This window comes from Scomber japonicus, chromosome 4 (assembly GCF_027409825.1).
Source record: "Scomber japonicus isolate fScoJap1 chromosome 4, fScoJap1.pri, whole genome shotgun sequence".
Classification (NCBI taxonomy): Eukaryota; Metazoa; Chordata; class Actinopteri; order Scombriformes; family Scombridae; genus Scomber; species Scomber japonicus.
The window spans coordinates 22999003-23010867 of record NC_070581.1 but is presented as its reverse complement, the minus strand read 5'-3'; the positions used below and the strand labels follow the sequence as shown (position 1 = coordinate 23010867).

Genomic DNA, 11865 nt, shown 5'->3' with positions numbered 1-11865 from the left:
TCTGGCAAAAGTGTCAATTACCCTTGTGTGATCATTTTAAATGTGTTGATTATAACAACACAAGCCATTGGAGCACTGTACCAACACTTCTTGAGGCACTGTGAGCAAAAAGTAAATATAATTTGCATCACAAAGGTACAATTTTAAAAAGGATAAACATTCATATTATTTGATATGTTTTTCAGAATTAATTTATTTGATGTTCCACAATATACAGATTTAAGATAGTTCCATTCATCAACTATTAAATCACAAAAAGGCTCCTTCATTGTAGTCTTCCATATATAACAAACAAAATGACAATGAGGATGTTGAGTTAGATACATTTGAATGAGACCAGAAGTTTGAGAGTATTTACAGTTTCTAAAGGTTAAATAAACATTTTCTAAATCTTATTGCTCATTAAAGCACTACATTGTAGCATGGGTGTTGTGCTTGTCCTTGGGCATTTCTATAATTTGTTATGCTGCCTTTCTGAAAAAAAGAATTCCCTCTGATTTGTACTCATTTATTATAACTTTATATACCCACTTATAATTATTTGTCGATGTAGGAGTGCTACTGTAGGTAGGTTTACTTTGGTTCATTGTGCATGTGTTGTGTTGCACAATACCAGATTTAATCTGAAGAAGCTATTTGGAAATTTCATGCTAGAATAATCTTCAAGTACAAAGTGAAAGAGATAAAAGATAGAATGAAATATCACACACTCACCCCAAGCCGATTCAACAGTATCTCAAATCTCTAATATAGTGAAACCATGTCTTCATACAGTCTATCCTTATACGTGTATCATGAGACGCAGGATATTTGTTGCACTTCCATTTATACGTGAGCTATTAATATTACCATTACATGCAGTGCTCCTAGCAGATAGATTATTTCTCCAATCGTTGTCGTAACATGTGGAATGTCATTCATTCCTTCTGTTACCTGATCCTTCAAAAGTCACTTACAAGGTGATTTAGAAGCTTAGGGTTTAAGGTCTCAGGTGGTAGGATGTCATTTAGTCTAACTACTATAATAGAAACAAGTAAGTGGTGTAATTTTATTAAGTAGTTCTATTATCAACAGTGTAAAAGGCAATTTATGTAAATGCCACAATACATTCTGGTGCAATGATTTTTCATTGAAAAACTCTGGTGCAAAAAGGCCTTGATGTATAAAGCAGTACTGTTCATGTATAATCAGTTTAAAGGGCAGATTTGTGGTCATCTAGTCATTCATTCATGAAATACATCTGATGGTGTTCTTGGGTTTCGCCACATGGAGGCATGCTGGGACTCCTATTTGCAGCTGTGAGGCTGTGACGTAAGGCACCTCCTCCTTTTGCAGATGACTCATAGCTGGTGCAGCAGCTCTCATGATGAACCACTAGATGGTATCAATAGAGAACAGGATATTGTGTTTCCTATCTAGATAAGGGGGTAGATCATAAAATGCAATACATCTCCATGTACCTTACAACATGTGTTGAAGACTTGCAAAATCAGATGTTGGAGAGCATTTTAAATTAATTTTCAGATTAACCTGCCATAAATGTAAATCAGTATGGCTATAATACAGTCTGATTTTTTCCCAAAGCTTTTTAATGCAAATAGTGCTCAGATCTTTATTAAATGTAAAAAGCCCTTTACTCTCACATGCACAGAAACATCAATGGAGAGGAAGCTCTCCTCCCATCTGTCTCATCTCTGAATGCTTCCCACTGTACATCTGCACATGACAGGAGTGTGTTTGTGTGCCCGCTGGGTATGCGTGAAAGCCCTCAAAGCAGCACTTGACACGCAAAACCTGGAATTCTGTACACCAAAGACATTTCATCTCTTTCCTCTGAGAGAACAACCACAAGCTCACGTTTGGAGTACATTATGTAACCAGTGTCGGTGTAAGTGGAGCAGTCAGGTGACGACCACTATCACCACTGCCGAGCCTGCGAACATCAATCATTGATTTTGTTTGTATTTTAATACAATGTTCTGGTCACGTGTTGATTTAGGTCATGTGGATTTCAGATTTTAAGGCATATTAGTTATACAGAGGGTCATACACGACAGCTGCATGTCGTTCTTAGACTTGATTAATAAACAAGGTCATCCTTCACCCTTAACTAACTGCCTCATGCATAGAAAATACACAAAATGCCATAAAAGTGCTGCTGGCAGGAAAGACTCCATTGTGCAATGTTTATCCTCGTTCTCATACATTATTTCCCGCATCTATTATTGCCTGTTGTTGATGCAGGCTGTTCAGTTCCTTATTGAATGAAGTCTCAGGACAGGGCCAACACCTCTATACTTCCTGGAGGACAGTTCAACCGGAACAGCAATCATGTGGGTATGAGGGTACACAGATGGGGTGTGTGTGTGTGCGTGTGTGCGTGTGTGTTTGTGTGTATATGTGTGTGTGTGTGTGTGTGTGTGTGTGTGTGGTTAGCTGTTGGAGGCAGGTGTTGAAATGGTGGTGCAGTGTAGTGTGGCAGTGTTATGGTGCCTGTTGTGTGTCGGATCAGTGTATGGTTGAAGGCATTTGTGTGCAGGTTTAGCTCTATTCCTCATTCTGTGTTAATCCTGATGCACTGCACATCTGTGTCACCCCCACTCACGTGTGCAGACAGATGAGCTGCATGGCTGGATTCCCACTGCACACATGTCTCTCTCTATCTCTCTCTCTCTCTCTCTCTCTCGCTCTCTCTTATTCCTTCTCATTCACCATTCCCTTGCATTAATACACACATCAGTAGTGAACCATGTGGAACATTGTGGTTGCACTCTAAGACAAGGCACTCATGCACAGCAACACACTTATGAATTTCCTATTGTGCACCTGTTATACTTTGTAATAGGACAATAAATTAGGATTTGTTGCAATATAACTATTGGTATATGAGATTGCATACAATATTTGCTTACATCTAAAATATATAAAAGGATTTGTGTAGTTCCTATGCAAAAGGTATTGAGACCCTTTTTTAAAAAAAATCCAACAAGTCAGGTGACTTTGGTTGTGAGTGAAAAACAATAAGGCCATCTAAACTCACTTGTCACTGGATATCAAATAATTTCCACCCTCAAAAGATATAAAGAAGTACATTATAATGTAAGTTGCACCTGTGTGAATATTATGAAAGATTATTGTTATATTAAGTCAAACACACCTGATACCTTGATGCTCTAGAAATGATAAAAGTAACACAAGGCCACTGCAAGGTTATGGGGTAGCCCAAAACAGAATCAGTTTAGTCCTCAGGTGAAATGTGGTATTTACATGGTGATTTTTAGTAATAACAATCCACCTTTATGCCACACTATAAACTTGATATAACATCGCAAACACTCAATAACAAATGTGATGATATAATAGTGATTGACGAAATAGTGATTGACAAAATGATTCCACTGAGACCCATTGATACTAAACTTTGTGATATTTCTGCTATGACTTTAAATCATAAGCAATAAACTCCTCCCTCTTGAGTTGATCTCCTGTCAACTAAGAAAAAAAAAAAAAAAAAAAAAACCTCCCATGCATCGGAATGGTAAAACGAGAATGTGCATGGAGGATCCTGGCACGATGTGGAGTAGTTGAAGTTGATGAAGAGATTATTGGCTATAGAACATTGACATTTAAACTCGTAGCTCGTCAATCAAAGTGTAGATAGGTCTCTATTAACGCCTGGGGCAGGTCAGACTCACTGACTGATGGAAACAGAGAAGAGGAAAAAGGGGGAAATCTCTTCGCTCAAGCAGAAGCGCCATGCACTGGCGGGGCAACATTTAAACGCCTCTTTTTTCGGGTAAAAAAAAAAATGTAGTAGAAAATGTAGTTTATTGTCGAGCGGTGTGGACCATGTAGAAAGTGTTTGCGGTTGGGTGTGTAGTATGATATTGAATCCGATATGTCTAATGTGACGCCGAGTAAAAGCGTGGAATGGCTGCAACTCGAGTTAGAGTCCGGAGGCAGTTCTCTGCTCCTGCTGGACTGCCGTTCACATGAGCTTTATGAATCATCCCACATAGAAACCGCCATAAACCTGGCCATACCGGGATTGATGCTCCGGAGGCTCAAAAAGGGTAGCATGCCTATTCGGACTATCATCCCCAACCATGAGGATAAAGAGAAGTTCATAAGACGGTGTAAGACGGACACGGTGGTCCTGTATGATGAATGCACAGTGGACTGGCAGGACAGCGGAGCGCCGGCGACAGTGTTGGGTCTGCTTCTTCAGAAACTCTGGGAAGACGGCTGTAAAGCGTATTACCTGGAAGGTAAAGAAGTTGTCTGTCGTATCAACCAGCAAACATCCTTCTGAAATGTACTCGGTTATTTGTTTTTTGTGTAGGGGAGGGTGGGGGGGGGGGGGAGGACTAAAGACGTTGTCAAATATAGTCGTGGAGCGTAAGTTTTGTTTTTTTTCTTTCAAACGCAGACTTTTTCATTTCAAGACCGAGCCTGTAACGTTTTTACTGCTTATATGTTATGTTTTTATGAGTACTTGTGCTCATTCAGTGTTGTGGGTTTGAGGTTTTGTAGGCTGTTCAGAAAGTTTGTGTCACTGAGATTCTCAATTAAAATTCCAAAATGGCTGCTCCATGTTTTGCTGGAGCAGGCATGCATTTCATGAATGGTCTTTTTGGGGGGGAACTTGATCTACTTCTTTATAGCTATGCTACAACATGTAAATGCCTTTTTGTATATGTGTGTGTAATTTATAACAACATTTAAGTGAATAGTTTATATGAGGTGTCTTAAGAATGATTTAAACACATAGATAAGAGTTGTTATTTTGTGTTTTGGCTCTTGTCCAGGTGGATTTGTAAAGTTTCACACAGAGTACCCAGAACACTGTGAGACGCTCCTTGATAGCTCCTGTCCGAGCTCTTCTCCTCCGCTGTCCGTTCTGGGTTTTGGAAATCTCCGGATCAACTCCGATTGTTCCGATGGGGAATCCGATCGAGAGCCGAGCAGTGCCACGGAGTCCGAGGAGAGCCCCATCCCCAGCAATCAGCCCGCCTTCCCTGTCCAGATCCTGCCCTACCTTTACCTGGGCTGCGCCAAAGACTCCACTAACCTAGACGTGCTGGGCCAGTACAACATCAAGTACATCCTGAATGTCACGCCCAATCTCCCCAACATGTTTGAACATGACGGTCACTTCAGGTACAAACAGATCCCCATTTCGGACCACTGGAGTCAAAATCTGTCCCAGTTCTTCCCAGAGGCCATATCATTTATAGGTGAGTTGGTCAATAACTGGCCAGATACACACACACACACTTTTGCAGACTATTGTTCTTAATGTGTGGATATGTTGCTGTCTGTTTAACCACAAGGAGTGCCCTGTAAGCCCACGTGGGCAGGGCATCCTAAGGTGATCACATTAAAACCAAAGTCTTACAGTTAGCCTTGGTGTCCAAAGTGCAATACACTGCTTGTCTAATGGTTTTTATTACCCTCAAAATTGTCATCAATCTTCACATGCTAAATACCAACCGCCATAACCTTTCAAACACAAACTTCAGTAGTCTACCATTGACAAGAACAGATCTACAGATTCAGTTTGTAACATGTACGTCCTCAACTCTGAGTGCAACTTATCACATGTTACCAAATGTAGTTTAGAGGGGCGACTCCTCAGCAACCATTTGTTTAACACATTTACACCACAGGGGGTGAAACTGAGTTTTTACATAGTTTCTGAATATGGACCAGGAAAACACCAGAGAGGAGCATCAGGCTCAGACAGAAGGGAAGGCTGTATATATTGGTTTGGTCAGAGGAGGACAGAGACAACATGTAGCCCAAATGACACAACAAAGACACATACAGAAAGAAAAGTGTGCCATTTCTTTGTGTGTTGTACTGCCAGGACAAATATCAAATAAAAAATGCTGAAAATAGAGAATGTTTGGACAGCAAATGAGGTGTTAAGGTGGACGTTTTTATTTTTAAACGGTTCCTGATTTACATTTATTTGTTTTTATCAAGAAATTGGTCTTTACTGAACTTCATTTTTTGGTTATTCTTTTTAGATTTAAGGTACTTACTGTGAATAAGGGTGAGAGAGGTGAACACTGACAGAGAGACACCTGTGGAAAGCCGTTTGAAAATGGTGTGTATTCAGTTGGCTGTAGAGGATATCTGACAGATTATTGGCTTACTGTATTGTCTACTGTCATACTTGCATAGTTCCTTTGACATTTGGCAGTGTCTGTCGTTTTAATGGCAGCGTTGCACTCGTTTAGGAAGTTGTTTACTTTTGAAAGACAGGTTAAACGTTTTGAGGGAGTGACAGCCTCTCACTGCACAAATGAAGCATTGTGCTGCTGAGTATGAAATGATGTGATTGCTGAAGCAACTGAGAAGAAATGTACTTATAATAATGACAATAATAAATGTAACGTTCAGTGTTTGTGAGTTTATTAACAATAATTATTTGAGATTGTATTTGTTGGTGTGAGAGAGAAAAGGGTGGGGTTGAATGGTGAGAGGTTTTGTGTTAACGCAAGCATCTGGTGGTTGACACTATGAGATGTGATAAAAGTTCCCTTCCTAACCACTTGTGAAGGCCGCTATCCGCTGTTTTACAACAGTATCACTGAATTGCTTTGATACTCACCAACAACACTTTAATCTTGAAAATAATAATGGAAAAAAAAAAGTTTTTGATTGCACTAAAAAAGATATATGTTTCAATTTCACTTTTGATCTGCTGTCTCTCACCGCTGCTGCTGACTGCACCTGAAACCACAGCTTCTGACTTGTTTGTTTGGTGGCTGCACGCCTGTGTGTCATGAACTAGTTTCCAAAGGGGTTCAGAGTAGAAAGAGGAAGGAAATCATGTTTCCACTCTCTGAGGTTGTGTTAGATTGCAGGGTCACCAGTTAGGCTGCAGTAGTGTTGTTTAGTTTCAGTTGTTGTTGGCAGTTGTTTGCTAACGTCTGCTGCAAACAGGATATTAGGTAAAGTCATTTTCTAAATCAAACAAATTGTCAAAACAAGAACAGAGCGTCTCAGTCACACCACACAGACGCTCATAGTGTCGTCACTGTGCCATCAACAGGGTTACTTTGCCAGAACCAGAATCACATTGGTGAATGAAAATAGAATAAACTGAAAAGTGCAACGATAAATTAACACGTCTGCTGACTAAAAGCTTTCCTTTCTTCTCCCAGATGAGGCTCGGTCTAAGCAATGCGGCATCCTGGTCCACTGTCTGGCAGGCATCAGTCGCTCAGTCACGGTCACTGTGGCCTACCTGATGCAAAAACTCAACCTCTCTCTAAACGATGCATATGACTTTGTTAAGAGGAAGAAGTCCAACATTTCTCCAAACTTCAACTTCATGGGTCAGCTCCTGGACTTTGAGAGGACGCTTGGACTTCACAGCCCCTGTGATAACCGTTCCACCAACGAGGAGCAGCTCTTCTTCACCACGCCAACCAATCACAACGTCTTCCAGCTGGACACACTGGAGTCAACATAATGATCGACACGTGGACAGCTTTTTTTCTTGTTTCCTGTGGTGTCTGAGGTCTTCTGAGCCTCCACTGTCCAATGCCTTAATATCTAACACAAGGATGACTTTGCTATCCACCGTACATGGCGTTAATGAATGATCATGTACAGCCATAATAGCAGGACATTTCATAACTTTTTTATTAAATCTTGGATTGTTTGACTGTTTGTTTTTCACCAGCTGTAAAGTGGATGTTTATGTATTTCTTCTTATCAGTTGTAATTATTGCCTTTATGGTCTAAAAGGTCTTTGGCCAATCAGAATGTTTTCTGGGGACCAATCCAAGATGTTTTGATGGTACTCTAGCCGAGGAAAATAAGCTACTACAGTAATCCGGCCTTGAATTATTGTCCAGTTATGTTTTTTTTATGACCGTTTGCAGCAGAATGGAGTGACCACAGAAAGCACATTTCCTCATGCTTTAAACCAGAATATCTACCAATGTCTGCTTAACATCACAATGTTATAAAGTTATTATTAAAGTAAAAGATCAAGTGGCCACTTCCTGCAAAATATCAAAGTTAAAACATATTTCTCTTCAGAAACGCTCCTGTACATTCTATTACTATGCTTCTACTGCATTATTTGCATGTGATCATGTTCTACCAAGGACGTTGTTTTATAACGTTTGGGTCATATGGCTTGTTGGTGTCGAGGCCTTGACCGTACCTTAACATGAAATTGAACTCTGTCACTTACCAGGTCGAGGTATCGTGTAAATCACTGTTTTTTGCCACGATTGAAAGGAACAAATGTGTAAGTAATCAGTGTATAAAGGAATGGATTTCCACTTTTTTTTTCTTTGTGCTCTGACAGTCTTCAGCCTGCAGCTACTCCTTCCGTGGCACAATAATGTTAAGGGAAACATGATGTGTAATTAGCTGTTCTCTATTGCCAGTCTCGTCTCAGAACAAAATGAGTAAGTTTGATGTATGAGAGTGAATGAAAGGAAATGAGTTTGACTAATGTGTTCTTACCTCACAGAGAGACATTTTCAGGGATTTTTGTACAAGGCATCTGTATCTCGTCATGGCCTCTTAAAGTGCATCCAAGGGCTGTTTTGTTTTGGTATGTTTGTAAAGATGTACATAAAATGTGGTTGCTATGGGGGACATTTTCTCAAAAATCATGAAGGATGTGAAAGTGACCCTATCTTGACCCTTATATATAGTATATGTAAAACTAAATGTCCAAGACATTCTGTACAAGTTTATACAACAAATATATTGTATATTTTTACTTGAATATCTTTGTTTGGTCTTTGTTTGGCTTTTACTCTGGAGTTACTTGATGAAAGTTGATAGCACACTTTCGTAAAACAAAACAAAAGTGGTTCTGTGGTGGAGTCAGGACTAAAGAGTGCTGAGAAGTCAGAGGAGTTGCTCTGTGCTGTCCAGCCCCAAGGCTCTTGGTGTGGTCTGTTTTCTGTCCACTCTGATGGTTGGCTTCCTGTCTCCCACAGGCTTTCTGACACAAAGACAAGTGACAGGGCCAGATCTGTCAATATTACAGTGCAGTCACACCCACTAACAGTCACTCAAACCGTGCAAAAAGGAAGAGGAAGATGACACAGCATGTGCTCCACCACAGATACACACACGTCTTGTGTGAGACTTCCGACAGGCCTTAGCTCTGCAACTTGAGATAGTAGTAAAAATCTAATGACTGCATTGCATAATATGATAATAATATAATATCATTTTTACTTTTATTGGCAAAAGCCATGAATCTATTGTTTAAAAAACAACACCCTTGTTTCTTCACATTCATGCTACCATTCACAGAGGGAAACACATAATTTGCCTGCTGTGCCTTCACTAACGTGCTGATACATAAGTTTATACCAATGTATCACTATATCAGGGAATAAGTCTCCAGAAAACAATTAATCTATAAAAGAGTACATTTCAAAATTCCAGGCATAACAAGATTCAGGTGTTCATGTGGTATCGCTACTGGCAGAAATCTGTTGTGCTTACTTTGCCTTCTCAGACTCTGAATATTTCAAAATTTGTTTGTAATGTTCCTGGAAGAAATATGTCTTCTCCTTCCCAGTGTTTTCTCAGTTTAATGTTTCGTTCCAGCTCTCTGAATCCCTGATAGGTTTTGGGGGGGGGGGGGGCTCTACCTTGTCTAGGAGATTTATTCATATGTTCTTCGCCAGATGACAAAAAGATGATGCAGTAAATTCCCTTCCCTGAAGAAATGATTTCATGAACTGAAGCCAAGTTATCTCAAGTCAGGGAGGAGGGGGGGACGGGGTGTTCTGTAGTCAATCTTAGAAGCAGTTCATGCTCCAATGACTGTCACTCCATGGTATTAAATGACTTAAATACTGCACTGAAACTGTTGTAGTACTAGCCTCGGGGCTAAGAGACGACTGAGAAAACTGAAGTGGGCTCCAACTAAAATCTTCAACTTTCACAGCAGCATTACAGTACATGAAGAGACTTGCTTAGCAACACATTGCGGTGTGTGATAATAAAAGCTGTTGAATGATGGGTTTTCCAGCAAGACTGAACCTGGCTAGCCACATACCTGCAGGGCAAACCTATGATTAGGTCTGCAAAGACACCCACGATAAGGCAGAGGCAATGGGTGGCTGCAGTGCATTAGAGATACAGTAGGAGTACAGATGCTGAGAAGTGAGAAACATCATTTAGAGAGATATAATCTGTATCTAACACTGGATATCTACATCATATCAGCAGTACTGTACTAGATTAGTGAATAATGATTTATATATACACCTTCAGATATATAACGTGGCTGCTCATGTGTGGTTCACGTTCAGTACTTTTTGGCACCAACTGTTCTGTGCTGAGTGTCTCACCTGAGAGATAAGTGTAGCCTTTTGCATCCTGTAATTAGAAATCATTTTCTGTGCCGTTTCCTGCTTCAAAGGTGAGGTGTGGGGTCTCAGCAGCTCCTGTTTTCCCCCTGTTACTAAGTTACTTGAGAAAATTGATTGGAAACTCATGTCTGCTAGTATAAGTAGAAATTACAGAGCTTAACTGTGAACTGCAATGGAGAACTTAAAAAAAAAAGAAAAAAGAAATGCCTGTGTTAAGGAAAGTGTGATTTCCATTTTTTTTTATGCCACAGTTTGTTTGTGGGGTATTTTTGTCTACTTGTGATCACTCATGAAAGGAAGCAGAGGCTAAGGCAGAGCTTACTCAGCAGTAGTTGCAGGGGAAGCAGATGTGCATGAGAATGACAGGATTTTTAGCTTGGAGTGGGGCATGTGTCTGTTTGCAAGCATGCTCATAGTGTATGTGAATGTGTGTGTCTGTGTGTTCCTGCGATGTACGAGTAAACTGAGCAGAAGCCAGTCAGAGCTGGTTCACACCTGCTGTGGTTATAAGAACATACTTAGCATACTGCACGACTGACAATAATTTCACAGCTGCTTCTGCCTCTGATGCACAATAACTGGAATTTATACAGCTCACCCTTGCTCAATATGAGTGGACATTACCATCAGTGTCATTTTTAGATGAGGACCAATTCACCTTGTAGTCTTTGTACAATTAATTACTGTGTTCAATTACCATGACTAATAATAGGTTGAATATTACCATTATCCTATTACAGATACATGTTTGGTCATCCTGCCGTAAAGGCCAATCTCATCTGAAACTCTGCCATCTTTATCATGGGGATTTTTTCTCTCAGCAGTTTCACTCGGTTTGTATGCAGCAGATGTTCAGGGCCGAGGAGAATAATCCTAATCTCAGTATTTGGCTGAAGGCGGTCTCTGACATGTCACTGAAGAAGGGATGACATCATGGATGCTGTGCTGTTCTCGGCTGTTTTTATCTTTGAAAGAAGCCACTTTATATTTTCAGCATTTAGACACATGATTGGAATATATGCTATGCTTGTTACTAGGGATGATGATTAACGTATCAATTTTAAATTCTCTTACAGTAAATCGGTATCAGTTAACGGTTGCGTTGAAAGATGGAAATACCCTTTAGCCATGGTTCATTGGAGCTATGTATAACTGCATTGGAATGGTATGCATTATCATGCCAGTGATTTCATCTCCCGTTGTTGGGGATTACCATTTGATTCTCAGAATGTTTGAATCACATCGAAGCCATTTGCAGCACTTCCTACTTCCCCACATTTGTAATGGAATAAGCATAGATCCAAAGTTAGACAGGCTCTCACGGACACATTTAGAAGCTGCTCAAAGCTCAACTGTGGAGTTTGTCACCATACTCTAAAATTTAACAACATTACTGCAACTCGTTATGACAAAATACTTCACATCATTTTGCTTTGGTAATCTCATTTGCAACGCTGTCAGCAGTAAAGATTCAGATGCTGACATGGCATCC

General features: G+C 40.1%; 1 protein-coding gene across 1 annotated transcript; it reads left to right on the top strand.

The window, feature by feature from the left end:
- The first annotated feature begins 3550 nt into the window (after window positions 1-3550).
- LOC128357973 (dual specificity protein phosphatase 7-like) lies at window positions 3551-8758 on the top strand. The gene is made up of 3 exons (XM_053318416.1): window positions 3551-4268; window positions 4809-5237; window positions 7176-8758. The coding sequence occupies exons 1-3, from the start codon at window positions 3899-3901 to the stop codon at window positions 7484-7486; spliced, it is 1110 nt and encodes a 369-aa protein (XP_053174391.1). The 5' UTR covers window positions 3551-3898; the 3' UTR covers window positions 7487-8758.
- Window positions 8759-11865: the final 3107 nt, after the last annotated feature.